This window comes from Odontesthes bonariensis, chromosome 1 (assembly GCF_027942865.1).
Source record: "Odontesthes bonariensis isolate fOdoBon6 chromosome 1, fOdoBon6.hap1, whole genome shotgun sequence".
NCBI lineage: Eukaryota > Metazoa > Chordata > Actinopteri > Atheriniformes > Atherinopsidae > Odontesthes > Odontesthes bonariensis.
The window spans coordinates 26,032,141-26,048,092 of record NC_134506.1 but is presented as its reverse complement, the minus strand read 5'-3'; the positions used below and the strand labels follow the sequence as shown (position 1 = coordinate 26,048,092).

General features: G+C 39.6%; 1 protein-coding gene across 5 annotated transcripts in view; it reads left to right on the top strand.

The window, feature by feature from the left end:
• kiaa1549lb (KIAA1549-like b) overlaps positions 1-15,500 on the top strand; it is an 81,344-nt gene extending 65,844 nt beyond the window's left edge. The window contains exons 14-24 of one of the 5 annotated variants that reach the window (XM_075462207.1): positions 435-500; positions 4,258-4,388; positions 5,235-5,359; positions 6,295-6,530; positions 8,502-8,634; positions 10,057-10,431; positions 10,517-10,611; positions 11,303-11,451; positions 11,608-11,759; positions 12,395-12,469; positions 12,820-12,904. In XM_075462207.1, coding sequence (XP_075318322.1) covers positions 435-500; positions 4,258-4,388; positions 5,235-5,359; positions 6,295-6,530; positions 8,502-8,634; positions 10,057-10,431; positions 10,517-10,611; positions 11,303-11,451; positions 11,608-11,759; positions 12,395-12,424 — 1,492 coding nt within the window. In that variant the 3' untranslated portion in view covers positions 12,425-12,469; positions 12,820-12,904. The other 4 variants (XM_075462182.1, XM_075462174.1, XM_075462200.1 and 1 more) reach the window with 4 other exon arrangements.
• The last annotated feature ends 452 nt before the right edge of the window (positions 15,501-15,952 follow it).

Sequence of the window (15,952 nt, the reverse complement as noted above, 5' to 3'; positions counted from 1 at the left end):
CTGTAGAAGTATTCCTTTGAGATATGTGCTTAAAAATTGCAATGAAATTGTATTTTCTCCTCACATTTTTTTGCATATAAGCTATAAATGATGTATATTACTACGGCCCTTTTTTGGAGATAACCGCTCTCTGGTGGTGTCCATCTCAGGTCAAAGCATCCAATGTTCAGACCTCTGAATGCTGCCTGTTTTTCTGATTAATGGCAGGTTGTTACCTGGAGGGAATTCTTTTTTCTCTTTTTAGCAGGACCACATAGTTTGTAAATTTGAACCTTGTTTTAGGTTCTTTCAAAGCACTTCACCATGTGTTTCTCATTCACTCATTCAATCAAAAATTCGCACACACTGGTGTTTTGTTTGACCACTTTAAGCACTCACTGTGGCATCATTTTGATTAGCTTATGCAACGTCACAGCATTTATTTCCTCCCACAGCTGTATGATTTTTTTGACAAGACCCTGTGTTGATGATGCAGCAAACTCCAAAGATTCTCAACTATGGTAAGGTCTGAACTCTATGGCGGCAAATCCTTGTGTGAAATTGATGTCTCATCCTCACTTAACCACTCTTTTACAATTTGAGCCCAATTGCTCCTGACATTGTCATCTTGGAATATGCCCATGCCATCAGGGTAGAAAAATATAATGATGGGAAAAAGCTGGTAATTCAGTATATTCAGTTTGACCTTATTTTTGGCAGCATGATGTTGCTCAGCTATGACCTAACCGACTGAGGTAACCACGGATCATAACTCTGCCCCCATGGGTTTGTAGGCATGATTCGTGTAGCACTTTGTCCACTGCTCTTGTTACCCCCATGTACGCATCACTCTGGAAGAGGGTAAATCTGGACTCATCAGACCTTTTAATTCCCATTGCTCTAAAGTCAAGTCTTTATGCTCCATAGCAAATTGAAGCCCCTTTCTTTGGAGTAGCTGCACTGATCAATTGCTGTCTTAAGGCTCCACAGCTGTTTAGTCCCAGTACCTGCCATTCTCTTTGCATTGTGCCTGTGGAAATGTTCTTATTCTCATTATAAAACATTCAAGATCATTTAAGATTTTCTTTCAGCCACATTTCTTCATCGAAGATGTTGATTCACCACTTTCTCCTCAGGTTTTAATCATTTTAATCACCCTATTTTAGTTGTTTGAGCAATATACCTAGTTCTTTACCAGTGACTGAAAGACAACCACTCTACGACCGGAACCACAGCCACCTCTGTTGAGTTTATACAAGGTTGGCACCGAGAAATATGAAAGTATTTATATAATGTATACAACAGCTATAAGGAGATCACAAAGGATATAACACAGGTATAACAGCCTCAGCCAAGCTGTAACTGAAGTTTTCAGACTTCTCGCTTGTCTCAAATTAGATACATCCCATTTAACATGTTAGCATGTCAGAGGAAACAACACAATCATAGTGATTTACTCAGAATGCATGAAGGTTTGTTCTTCAACTAAAACAGATGGCAAGCATGCATTTGTTTACACTATGTGTATTGCATTGGTGCTCATTCATAGAGCTTCTGGGTTGCATAGAGAAAAACAACTAACATCCCTTGATTCCTATTGTCTGTTCTCATTCTACCCTGGTACTGAGTAATTGCTGATCATTACGAGGCCTTCAGTACAGGCAGGTGAAATTGACCATTTTCCTCCTTTTGACAGGTTGTAGGACCTTCTCTGAAATGAATTCCCATGTTAAATCGTGTTAAATTGTTTTACAGAAGAGTGCAAAAGGTCGTCATTTTTTGTAGCCATACTGGATAATTCTATCAAATGGGATTTGTGTTACAAAAATAGTGAATCTATAGACTGCTGAACCTGTAGTAATGATTCTGAGGACTTCTGAGGCAGCAAAATGTTAAAAGTTTTATATCCAGTGACCTTTTGATCAGATGGTTTTCTAAAGTCGATTCATTTCTGGTGTTATCATTATGGTTTATCGCAGGACACAACAGGGCGGGAATAGAGCTTTAAAGTTTGTGAACTGTTTAATATTTTTGATAGTTGTGCATAAATATCACAAAGTCATAAAAGAAGACAAAGAGAACACTTTTTTTGAGAATTAGACAAATATAAATGCATTCATTTTTTTGAGGAAAACGATCCAATCTTATAATGCATGTCACTGAGTGGTAAAAAGTTTGTGAACCTTTGCAGTATCTCGAACTAAAAACTGATCGGCCCTTCACATCACTTTGGAGTACACCTTTCCTCTACATTACGGCTTCAACTCTTGAATGTTGGCGGGCTTCCTCACACGAATTGTTTGCTTAAGGCTCTTCAACAACATCTCTATTAGATTACGGTCAGGAGCTTGAACCTTACAGCACTTTGAACTGGCCATTTAAAAAAAGTTAGCCATTTTTGCCACTTCGTTTTGCCACTTAGTCATAATAACTCCAGTTCCCCATTTCCAGAAAGGTTGAGATGGTGTGGAAAATATAAATAAAAACAGAATGCAATGATTTACTAATCTCAATAACTGTTATTTTACCTACAGCAGAGAATAGGAAACATGTTAACTGCTGAAAGTGACACATTTAATATCGCACGAAAATATTATCTCATTTAGAACTTGATTGCTTTAACACATCTAAAAAAAGTAGGGACCGGGGCAACAAAAGGCAAAAAGATATCGTCAGAATCATTGCATTGTTTACTTATGTTTTCAACAGTCTCACAACTTTTTTGACATTGGGCTAGAAGATAAAAATCTGATAAAAATGTATTCAAAGTTATTATTTAACAAATGATTTTGCCTGTACTGTAGATGTACCTCAGCTGTGTGAAATCTGACAGTAAACTGTGGTGAGTGCCGCAACTTGGCTCTCAAAAGAACAGGTGAAGGGTTTTGAACCCTGAGCTGTCCATCGAGTATTTGGCGCTCAGTCTAGTTTACTTACTAATATTGGTTGTATTTGAAATTTGTAGAATATTGGCATAACTAAGTTTTTCAGTTTATTCAACACACTACACTGGTAATTTAGCAGAAAAAAGTATAACCGTACACAGTGTTTCAGTTTCCATTCTATAAGCACATAGCTAATGAGAAAGTTCATATTATGCAAAATGATTCTAGCTCTTGTTTTTACACTTGTTTGTTCACTGAATCAGGTGTAGCTTTTAGGTGATGCCTGAAATGAAAACTTTCATGCACTTGTCGGGCTTTGTTTGACATCTGTCTGTAAATGTCTTCGGAGCCCTTTTAGACAAAAATAACAATTAGATGATGAGATACTGTGAGGCTACATATTTAGAAGTAATAGTTGGCTTTCAAAAAGATTAATTTGATATAACATGAATTCGGTGCTCAGATGCCAACACTAACTATAAAGATATAATAAATTAATAAGAAAATAGAATGTATACCCTCTGTCTCCATGCATAGAGCAAACGATTAACTCTAATCCGCTTCTTCCCCTCTGAATCATCCATACATTTGGACTAAGACCAAATAACTGTTGTGAACACCAGCACAGGATCAAGCATAAAACCCTCACAATAACCCAGCATTAACATACATCTGTACACCTCAATTAATTTGAACACATTACTCCTCTTTGTTTCTGCTGTGTGGAACCAGCTTTCCACAGTGCTGCCTCAATTCAAGCTGGAGAGGGTGTGCACTGTTCCACTGTCTCTTTTTGCTGTTATCAATTTTACCAGACAATTAGGGGATAGACCACGGTGCTTTGATGTCACTGTCAGCCTTGTGGTCGTCTTAGCAAAGGCTTGATCAGTTCTAATTCCTAATACAGTACAGCGTTTGAAGCCAGTGAAACAAGAATTGGATAAAAGAACTGTTTGACCAATTAATGCGAGAACCAGTTGTGACCCACTCTGGATGTATGCTCATTGTTGGCATGCATCCTTATGCAAGAAATATGTAGAAGATTTACAATGCTCAAGTAGGCTGACGCATGTCCACGATCATACATGTTCATGCATCACTCAACATGACAGTTATAACTCGATTTTTCTTCAATTTACTATCATTTCCCAGCAAAGCCTGAGCACATAGGACTGAATAGCCTCTACTTGACTGGTATTCTTTGATAAGACAGCATGCGGTGGTGGTTTTAATAGATCTATTTCTTTACAGTGCAAATAAAAACAGTAATATTGCATTATAGTTACTGGACACTTGAGAGAAGGAGAGAGGAAAGAGAGAGATGACATAACCTGGCTGCAAGCCCAGCTTCCTGAGAGCTTACCGCCTTTCCTGTTGCTATGGTTACTTGCAGCAAGTTGCCAAGTGAAGACGGTTCCGTCATCAGCAACGAATCAGAGAAGCCGAATTCCGGCAGGGGCCTGACGGTACTGAAAGTCACAGCACAGCAGAAACTGACAAAGGAGGAGACACGCAAGAGGGACGGTGAGAGTCGCATGCAGATGCAAATACTCATGATTTATTCCACTGCTCTTCTGAAGACAAGGTCAGGTGTGTCACATGCTGGGAAAAAAAATCCTTTCTCCTACTTGTGTGAAAACATTTTCCCAGTCTCAGTTTCTCAAGCACACAGGCACCTTAAAGGAAATGCACTGTGTCTTTTTCAATAGTCTAAAAGGTAACCACTCAGCAGTAAGCAGGAATGGACCAAATGCATATGCATGAGATAGACACTCAGCTGACATGACACGGTATGTCAGTCTACTGAATGCTGTGACACTGTTAATGCCAACAGAAAAAGTGTAAAGAGACCATGTGAAGTCTTACATGTTATGGTTGTCTAAGTGAAATGCATTAAGACGTTGAATTATGTCTCCTTCTATTCCTGTCCTCAGAAGCTAAATGCCCCCTGTGTGGTGGGTGTGAGTCAAATTGATCTAACTCTGCTTATAAATTGGATCGAACTCTCCAGATTACGATATTCATAATAGGTGGATTTTGAATTCTTCATCAGCTGACTTAAGGGAAACTGTAACTGAATGTATTTTGTCTGATGTGGATAAAGAATAAAAGCGTTACCCTTTAATCTATAACGCGAATGCACCGCCACAACCTTGGAAGTCAGACCTGTCTTTGTGATCTATTGTCTCTATCCACCACTTCATTTACTGAGACAGACGTCTGTTGTTTGACTTAATGCCAAAGGTGATGGGGGTTGATGGTGTTGGGGTCAGATAGGAAGTGTGACAGTTTGTTCCTCTTTAATTGGCGATGTAATGATCATAGGTATTTGTTGTCTCTCTGTTTGTGAACCCCGTCTCTGTTTTTTAGATCCATATGACAGCTCCTCTGGTTCCCTGCAGCTCATTTCCATAAAGCCCATGGCGGCTCAGACCAACTACTCACACCCTGCATCCTCTGACCACAGCCAGGACTCAGCCATAGTCAATGGAGAGGTAGAGCATATCCACTTCGATTATACAGGCCAATATTCAAAAACAAACACATGAACAACTGAATGAAAATATTTTCAACATCAATACTTCACTAAGAGCAACACGTTTTGTATAAAAACTTCTGCCCACGTTAGAACACAGTTTGGTTTACACGAGTAGTTTCTGTTTCTGTTCCTGAGAGTTTTCTCTCTGGTTTCATGTGAAGGGGACCCACAGATTTGTTATTTCAGCTGTTTTACCAAAAACATATTCAAGTTGTCCTTCTTTGTGTTGCTCTGCCAGCTTTCTGCCTTTAAGTTTTCTTCAGCAAGTGGGATGCTGCTAGATCATGTTGAGATAAAATGACTGACTCAACCATTGCAGAAAATGTCATTTTCTTTCTTTCAGAAAGTCCCTGGTTGTATTTGCATTATTTTTGGATCATGAGATCATGATCCTCGCAGTAAGGCCCTCTGAATACAAAAGTCACAATTGGTATCTTTTGCAGATGTGCTAAATTGATGTAGAAATAATGAATAACCCACACCTGACACTGAAACAGTTTTTGAATGTTATTCTTAAACTCATTCACCAATTTGAGTATTGTTAGCTCATCCAAGTGTTGTTGCTTACAACTTGTTGAATTCTTCTTGAATTGAACCCTTTTTAGTAAACTTAAAGAACAGTTGGAAAAAGCTGGTTCAGTAACATGGTGAGCGATGCATTTTTTATTACCGTCATTTTTCCAAGTTGTTCATGCTACAGTAATTGGAATCAGACTGTGAGTATTGTGCAATTATTAAATGATCTTTCCAACGAACCCCCTTAGATTTCATCCATGTGCCTTTGAAGTCAAAATTCAGAGCCACACCACAAGCAGCAGGAAGATGCCTCTGTCTGTTTTTCTTCTAATCTCCCCGTGTTCTGTTGCATTCGTGGGTCTGTCCTCTCTGCAGGTCAACTTGGCACTGAAGCAAAAATCAGACATTGAGCACTACAGGAACAAGCTGAGGCTGAAGGCTAAGAAGAAGGGCTATTATGATTTCCCATCCACCAATGGTGGCAGCAGCGGAGGTCGAGCCCTGGCACAGAGACAGCAGTACGGCAATGAAGGGAGGGAAGCCGATGAGCGCGGCAGACCACTGGAGCCTGATGATGAGCGAGGTTCCACTTACGTCAAGTCTCACAGGAGGTGAGGGCGAGTGAGTGGACCAGCAAGTGGAATCTTGGTTGGGCTAAATGTAAACAGAAAGGAAAATTCATGCTTTTAGGAGACTCCCAATGTACAAATAATACAGGTTGTACAGGTGACGTGCATTTCATAAATAATTGATATGATAACATTTGTTACTATCTTGTCACAGTGGGCAGTTTGAGGATAATCAGGTCTATCTGATTTGTATAGTTTTGGTCCAGAACTTTCATAATAGAGTCACAAAGTTTAGCAAGTAAAGGACGGGTCCCCTACGCTGGTTCTGTGGTTCTGTTCTGCGATTAAATTTGGGCAGTATTTTGTTCATAGAGTCAGGTTGTGTTTTTAAATGTTTTTGTCCCCCCATGTTTTCCATCTTGTTTGAGGCTCTTTTTTTCTGTTTAATCCACACACAATTTTACCATAATGTAAAAGTAAACAACGTTTTTTGAGTGTTTTGCTGATTTATTAAAAACAAAGGATTAAATGAACACATTTGCCAGTATTGAATTCCTTCACTTTGTATTTGGTCTGAGCATCTTTGGCACACTCAGATCCGTTTGAGACCGATCATACATGTTTGGCACACCCTTTGATTGGAAGATTTTCCCATTCTTCCCGTCAGAACCAATCTGACTCAACCAGGTTTGGTGGCAGGAGTCCAGACTTTTCCTGAAGCCACTACGTATTTTCTTGGCGGGATGATTTGTGTTCAAGCTCAGTATTCACTTGGGATTGTTTTATCTTTTGTTCTCTATCTCTGTCTTCACCCATCTTACCTTCCATTTTTAATAGGCTCCCATCCCCTGTCACTGAAAATCCTAGTTCAATTGTCAGGCTCTTCATCCTTGATTACACTTTTTGGCTGGACAGTCATATCTAAAAAATCTGTGAGTGGTTCCAGACTTCCACTCTTAGCTTAATGTCTTTTTAGGTACTGTTAAACCTGCCGGAATTGTTCTTGCACCTATGTGTATGTAGATTCAAAGCTGTCTTCCCAGTCAGTGAACAAGTATTGTGGCTTGTTTTTCTCTGTTACACACAGTGCACCATCGCATGTGACACCTTATACAGGTGGTTTACCTTCTCAATTATATGCAAGGAATTCAAGTAAGCACAAGCTGACCCCAGTCAGACTGTAGAAGCATTGCAATGCATTGCAACACCTGTTCGGGTCGACAAGGCCCGGATACTTACATAGCTAGTATATATTACTCTTGTTATGTGTCCAAATGCACAAAACATATGAGAAGCCTTTTTTTTTTGCAGGTTGAAGAAGAAGAAATACAATTACAAACTTTAAGATGAGTCCAAATTGTAAAAGAAATCCTGAACATGTGCAAAGTTTCTGAAAACTCATCTACATTTACCAGAGCTCCAGAGCTCTTGTTAGAAGCAAGCTTTTCCTCTGGTTTTGTGTGTTGGCCTCAAAAGGTTGGATTACCGTTTTTATATTCCACCCTGATAAGCAAAATAAGCAGCTATTTACTGAGAAAATGATTGCGTCGGTTGTCAGCAACACCGCTAACAGCTTTCCTGTCTGTCTGTCTGCCAGTATCCTGTCCTCTGTTGTTATTTAACTTTGGCCATTGTTGTACTTGATGCTTTATCAGTGCTGTTTCTTGCTATGGAAAAAGAAACTCACAATATTTGTAATTGAAATGTGTTTTTTCATAATTTTTGCAATAATTGTTTGATAGTTTGTCATTTATGTGATGTCATGTGATATTCTCACGGAAAACCCTATTGTTAAACAGCTATTTTCTTTATATTACAACTTCCTTTAACTTTGGTCATCATGTCTGGTGCAAAAAAGAAACAGAACAATAAGATGTGTTGTACCAGTCCTTCCCTTAGCCCTATCACTGCAGGCACACTAAAAGTGAAAGAGTCATTTCCAAGATTTGAATTGATAGCTACTGTACTTCAGGTTTGATTCCTACTGAATCTAGACTTTACTTGAATTGGCAGGCACTCCCAGGTAGGACAGATGGCCTATCGCAGCAGACAAAGTCTGAGCAGCCCAAGCCCTGGAGGAACAGAGATGGACCTGCTTGTAATGAGAGAGAGACCCAGGAGAGGCATCCGCAACAGCGGCTATGATGTAAGTCACATGTCTTCCCCACCAACCCTGTATGAATAACTGCATCAGCCAATAAAGAGTTAAAAGATATCTTCATTACTTTTGGCTGTAATTTGTTAGTGTTGTATCCAGTTTTTAACTGTATTTTTACTGTGTATGCACTTATGTGCTTGTTAACAAATTCAGATGGGAACTAAAAGAGCCACCATTTTCAAGTTATTATGAAATTAAACTTACAGACTGAGTTTAAAGATCAACGTAAATGCGTTCTGAATCTCCTTTTCACTTCCCTGTTCAAGACATAGTGCAGAAACAGAGCAAGATATCAGACCTCTTCAGTTTTAGTTGGGATTGTGTGCAAGTGTGCAACAGCAAACTGAAGACAGAGGAGTGGGTCCTTCATAAGTAAGAGTAAAGATTTATAAGATCATGTCATATTGATATGTAAGGCATCTCAGAAAGGATGATTTTTGTTTCCACTCCTGGCTTTTTGGTCAGAATATTTAATCTAGCAGACCATTCCTAAAAAGCAGTTTTATTCAAAGCAAGCGATGAAAATATTTCACTGAACTCACTCTGACCCGCCAGCCGTTCGACTCGCCAACAGCAGAAAAGGTGCAGGTTTAACTGGCTCTGGCACCGTGCATTTTGGCTCACTGTGATACTGAAGCTTAATGGAGTATTTATGTGGAACAGGAATGTGCTTGTCCTACCAATGCATGTCAAATTTCTACTCCGATAACCGTCTTGTTATTTTTGTTATATCAGGTATCTGAGACTTCATGTTGGTCCCATGAACAAAATGCATAGTACCATCACAGGAATTAGATCACAAAAATTCTTGACAAGCCCTCCACAGAAATGCATTATTTAGTTTCAACATGACTCTTGGCTGGTTTATACTGAGGTTAAACTTTGTATAGCCAGCTGTTCAACTCTGATAGAAATATGGCACAATGGCCAACACAAGCTATATGGTATTTCTTCAAAAATCCCTGGCACTGGGGATTGCAAAAAGGACTGGAGTGGCTGCGGATGCAAGTCTCTGCTGTTCTGTGTTGCAGGGGGGCTGATTTATGAGGTGCACTACGCTAGATCTCCTGTGGCATGGATGTAATACATCCATGTCCTGTGGCTGCCCTCTGCACACACAGGAAATAGGGCGGCTTCAACTATAACTTTGTCACTGAATTTAAAAACTGAATAAATGGACACTGTTGCTGAAATAGAGGATGTCAAATGTGTGTGGAGAGAATCTACAAAATGTTAGAAAGATTAAGAATGATTACATGGGAAAGTCATTGAAAATATATAGGGGGGATGATGATGTGTACAATGTTGATTATAAGAAATGTTCTAATATTTCCTGGTCTAAATCAAAAAGGACATTGTAGAGTGTTCACTGTATAGCGGTATTTGTCTGTTGTGATTTTCGTGTGATAGACTGAGCCGGAGCTGATTGAGGAGACAAATGTTGACCATCTAATGGGGCCGAGGGGACACATGTATGGCAGGGGCTTAAAAGGCCAATCAGAAACATCCACTCTGAGCTCTCAGCCGTCCATCGATGAAGTGCGACAGCAGATGCACCTGCTGCTGGAGGAAGCATTCAGCCTGGCTTCAGGGGGGCAGTCCACATCTGGAAGACACAGCCACCATCACCAAACCCATCCGGACCACTACAGCTCTGCACCACCTCCCCTCCCTTACTCAGAGGTGGTGACCAGCGCTCCAGGCACAATGAGCAGTGGGAGGGGAGGCTTGCAGTGGGTACCACCTTATGGCACAGATATGTATCAGTGCAGCCTGCCTAAACCAGTGAGTTGGCTAAGACTATTGACCCTCTCTAGTGTTCTGTTGTGGTGAAGCCTAAACCTTAAACGGTTTTCATTATCTTTTAAAGGCCTTTCGTTTCACCCAGCTTCCTGAGATGACCATGGGCTCCCCTCCTCCTTTACCACCTCGATCTGGGCCTCCTCCCAGGACCTCCTTAAGACGGTAAAGACCACTGAGCTCATGCACAGACACAGAAACTTCCAGAAGCATAGCAAGACGATATAATAACCCAATGATGTTGCTTTGTACGTTTTCAGATAAGGATCATAGTAAAATCCCTGATTAGAGCATGAAAGATTTAGTAGGAGTGTTCTGCTAAAAGTTTTTTAATCATATTTTTACTGCACCAAATTATAAATGAGGCATCTCAGTGTAAGATATTATATCATAGAGATAGACTTAACAATTCCACCTTGAGCAAGCAATTGGCCAGAGGGAGGAAGAAAAAATAAAATAAAATCAGTATCAGAATTGGCGTCTGTCTGAACCAACGGTAGTGAAGCGAGAGAGGAAAGATGAGTATTGAGAAATGGCAAACAATAAAGAGAGAGTGTTGCAGACAAACACACACACACAGGCACACACAATGTGCCTGCAACATCCCAAAACATTTCATATATTCTTAATTTAATCACTTTCAAATTTAAATTCAAATCCAGGGACTATAGTTGATGTGCTGTGGCCAGGGTCATTTTAGGGCTTGTATAAATTTCAATATTTAACTAGTGTATAGAGAAATGATAAGAATGTTAACAGGGTACTCACTTTTTTCACATGAGGTGCATCTGCCATCTAGTGGTGTAGTATTTCAGCAGCTTTTTGTTTAGGTCTTTCTAATCTCTGTTCAACTTAGTTCCACTTCAGACTTGGGGCCTAAGGGAAGGAGCTCAGAGACATCTGTCGCTGAAATGCGGAGTCAACATGAAAACAACCCATATGGGCCAACCTCTAGAGCAGCACTTCCATCTATCACTGCAGAACAGCCTGTGTCAAACTACTCAGGTAAGCAAATAAGGAGATGACTTAGCATTTCAACTTGCCCATAATGATCTTCCCATCTGTGCCAACATATTTCTTTTAAAGAACGGTAGTAGTCTGACAAAACGAAACATTTGTGATACATTAATCAACTGATGTCGCTGTCTCACTTGTCGGCAGGAAACCCAATAACAGCAGTCTTCTCCATCCCAGCTACCAGGCCTGGCTACTCGGAGTATTTTGTCTCCACATCACCCACCTCATACCACAGTCCCTCTTGGATGTCATATCCACCAGAACCTGAGGACGTACCACCACAATGGGCAGATTCTGTAAGGAAGCCCATTGTTCTTGCTTATGAGCCCACTGATAAATTCTGCAGTCCATATCAAGCACTCGTCTCAGTGTCCGAAACATCAGAATGTTAAACCTTCCAAAGTAAACTCTTCTGAATGGCTATTGTGAAATTGATAAGTAACTCTTTATCTAGACTGAGCAGGTTGTAGAAGTGTTTCAAAGACAATTCAAGCTCTTTGTTTCTCTCTATAGCCGGTAAAGTATTGTAATGTAGTGTTATCAAGCCTATTTATCAGGAGGTTTATCCATCAATTCTGTTCAACTTTTTAGACTCAGAAAATGACTCGGAAACTATGGTTATAAAGGAATAAACATTCTAACATAAAATGTTAATATTACACCAGTAATATATCCCACATGGATTAATTAGATTGTTGTCTTTTGCATTCTGCACACCCTTTACCTTCGTGCATCCTTGTACCATGTCATCTGTTTATTATTGAACATAAGAGGTTCCATTTGTCCTGTTGAAAATATTATAATCCATATGACGCATATATGTGTTCACCCCCTTCCCCTGAGCCGGACTCTCCTCGTTGGTATGGAACAATCTCCTTTTTCCGTCTGTGTACCTGTTTCAACCAGATGCCCTCACACTGTCTTTTTGCAGAACCAGTGTCATTTAGAAACCATTTGCTGAACTGAATGTAAGGCTGGCGTTGAGTGGACACAACAAACCACCGGGGTAGTTGAGCACATTTTTCTAAATGAACATCTTTTTTTAATTATTATTATTAGTAGTAGTAGTATTGTTTTTTTCAAAAGTAGCCCATTTTTGTTTTAAAAAAAGCTGACACATAAGTGACATTCATTGCTTTCCTTGTTGTTTTGGTTCATCGGTAGAGGTTTTTGTCAGATGTCATTTTGTTAACGTCACTATTATCACCTATTTATTTTTTGGGTAGTTATTCAAGTGGAACTGTTCACTCAGCATAATGAAAAACTAACACACATTTAACCAGCAGCCATTTTTTAAGAAGGTGGTCATAAAATATGTTACTGTGTTATGATGTCCTGTCTACTCTTGTTTTTCAGGTACCCTTGCCTGGGTATGTAGAGGCTTTCCCTAATCCTCGTTACCCTCAGGGGAGCCCCACCAGGCTGCCCCTGCAGTATCACCAGACACTGGAGCAGCCGCCCACTGCCCCCAGCACGGCATCTGAGCAAAATCTGCCCCAGGTGCTGAAGGACATGGACAGTATGCCCCTGAGCAGCCTCTCCACCTCTGCACTCGTGCAGGCTATCAGGCAGGAAGTAGCAAAGCTGGCGAAGAAGCAGAATGACGTGTTTGAGTTCTAGTTTTAAGTTTGTTCCCACGTGTGCAGGAGATAGGTAAATGTGCATTGGTCTTGAACAGAGGCACATAAAGGAGACACTCCTTCAGACTGATTTTTAATATTTGTACTGTCTAACAGACTGATATTCTTTACCTGATTATTCACTTCTTATTTCCACACGCCATTGGTGTATTTCAGCTCCTCAGTCAGTGGAACAGAAAAGATTATTTTAATTATGAAAAACAAAAAAAAGATTTCCCCTACTCTGTCAATGATGTCCCAAGTCACACATGCCTTTGTAGATATGTCAATAGAATACGCAAAATGTCAAAAATGTCTCTTTTTTTTTTTTTTTCTTTCTGAATTTGGACTTTTTTAAAATGTGAATCAGCATCAGTTGACGAGAGAAAAACAGAAACACTGTTGTCTGTACTGAGAGGACCAAATTCTCCCTGTCAGATGGTAAAGTATAAATCATAGTGTATATGAGCATGTACAGTTTAAGGACATCATGTATCTAATCTCCTTTTACAGTGTCAGCTTAAACAAGGCAGGCTACATCCACATCAGCTCATTTTTAGCAACCATCGATTTGTGATTGAAATCTTCTTTTAAAAGTTTGTTTACCTATTCGATATTAACAAGACGATAACACAAACAGCAACTGTCATCAGATGTCAAGAGTTTTACACTACAGCTTCCGATAAGTAACGACGGACTAAAAGCAGCATAAAAGTATTGATGTTTTCAATCAAATCTCCCTTGCTGTAACAGTACATGGATGCATCTATGATGAAGTAATTATGGAGGGAATGTTTGTGTTTGTGTTTCTGAAATGGGTAGTTTATCACTGTGTTATGTTTGTATCAACAGAAAAGCGTGTTTTTTGTTGTTGAATAATTAGATTTATCTATAAGTTTGTCAGAAACATAACAAACACCTTCAAAAGCCCAAAATGAAAAACTTAAAGTGAGAGAATACCCACAGATGGATGAATATCACGATGGGGGCACTTTTATATCCAGCACGGTGGTTTAAAGTTACTAAGATGGGTCTTTGCATGTGCTGGACAGCACAAAACCATAAGCAACAACTCTGAATAGAACACCAAGTTCAGGTGAAAAATTGGCCTAAAAAGAAGTTCTGTGATGGTGGAAACCTTCATGTCTGTATGTGAACTTCTGCCTAAGTGACTCAGACTGCATGTAAAGCATTCCAACAGGAGCAGTTACAGAGCAAATGGTCAGTATATAAATTTAGTAGATTAAATACCACTACAAATTCAAATTAAAGCTAAAGAACTAATGATTAGGATCCAGGCTCAATAAAGTGCTGAACTGAACACAGTATTCTTTTACTAAAATGTCCTTATAGCTATTGGTAAAGAAGATAAATCCTCTGGTTGGAATAAAGGAGACAGGGACCCAGAGGAATTAAATTTTCTCAGAATTAGTCAGACATTTCTTATGTTGTTTTTATAATCAGACCTCCATGAGGCCACCACACAAATCTGCTTTATGAACTGTTCAGTAAATTTCTATCGAACATAAATCAGAAAATCAGTGCTAACATGAAAGGAATAATTCTTTAGTGGGAAAAAAAAGTCGACTGTATCTTATGATGAAGACTTAAAGCTGAATTGTTGACATGGGAGTAGGAAGTGAGACAGAAAAGTGCATGCACTGTAGGCCTATAGCAAGGGTGCTATGATACGTTTGCATTTACATCAAGATGCTATAGATGGCCTACTTTTACAATATTACAAATGTGATTTGATACTTTTCTGATTTTATTATATTCAGTGCTGGACAGTGGTCTGCTGTTACATAAGAGATGTAATTATGATTGAAGTTGCCTTTAAGTTATTTCTTTTCACACAACATTATTGCTCTTTCAGCAGACCTGGATGAATTGAGCACTTTGACGACTGAACAAAACCTCCCTGGACTACATGAATTGTTTGTCCAACTCATGACTCAACAAAGCGAATAATCTGTCTCAAACTCATCAAAGAGTTCAGCCGCTGCTTGTTTTCCTGAGATTCATGAGCATTATTCAGAGGAGCACTTGTGTCTTAAGAGCTGTACTTAACATGGAGGAACCATTTCTTTGTGTATACCAGACGTGAACCCGTTTCCACATTCTCACGCAGGATGACTGCGATCTTAAGTAAAACGGTCTATGGCAATTTATTGGTATAGAAAAGTGTTGAGTGTTTATTCTTTTAGATGAACAATGAAGTGAGCTCAACCTATCAAAAGTCTGCATCTTTTGTTTTTCTTCTCACCTGGTTTCCTCATTTCCTTTCCATCTGGTGCTTGATCTTGCTGTATGCGATGTTCCTCAGACAGAGACTGATCGAACACTGAGGAAGATGGAGATTGAAGGAAATATTACCCTACATGATTGAAATTAAATAAAAGATTTTATTAGAAGAAATTGTTAATCTGTGCCTTCCTTTACTTTTTGTAAGTCACATTCTGCAATAAGCAGAGCTGAAGATGTTGCTCTGCTTGATGCTCCACTTCTACAGTCTGTCCTGACCATAGCTTCCTTTTTCTTCTTCAAGAGGGTTCTGGGTTAAAATCTTAGCTGGAGCCTTTATATGTGGGGGTTTGCATTTTCTCCCTGTGCTTACGTGAGTTCTCTCCGGGGACTCGGTCTTCCTCCCACTGTCTGAAGAAGACATACATGGTGGATTGATTGGTGATTCTAAATTGACCTGAGTGGTGAGTGTGAGCAAGCATGGTTGTTTGCCTCACTTGTTTCTGTATTGTACCTGTGGAGGACTGTGACCTGCTTTTCACCCCATGGCAGCTGGGATAGGCTCCAGCCCTCTGCAACCCTGAATTGAATTAAGCAGGTATAGAAAAAGGATAGGATTATTATAA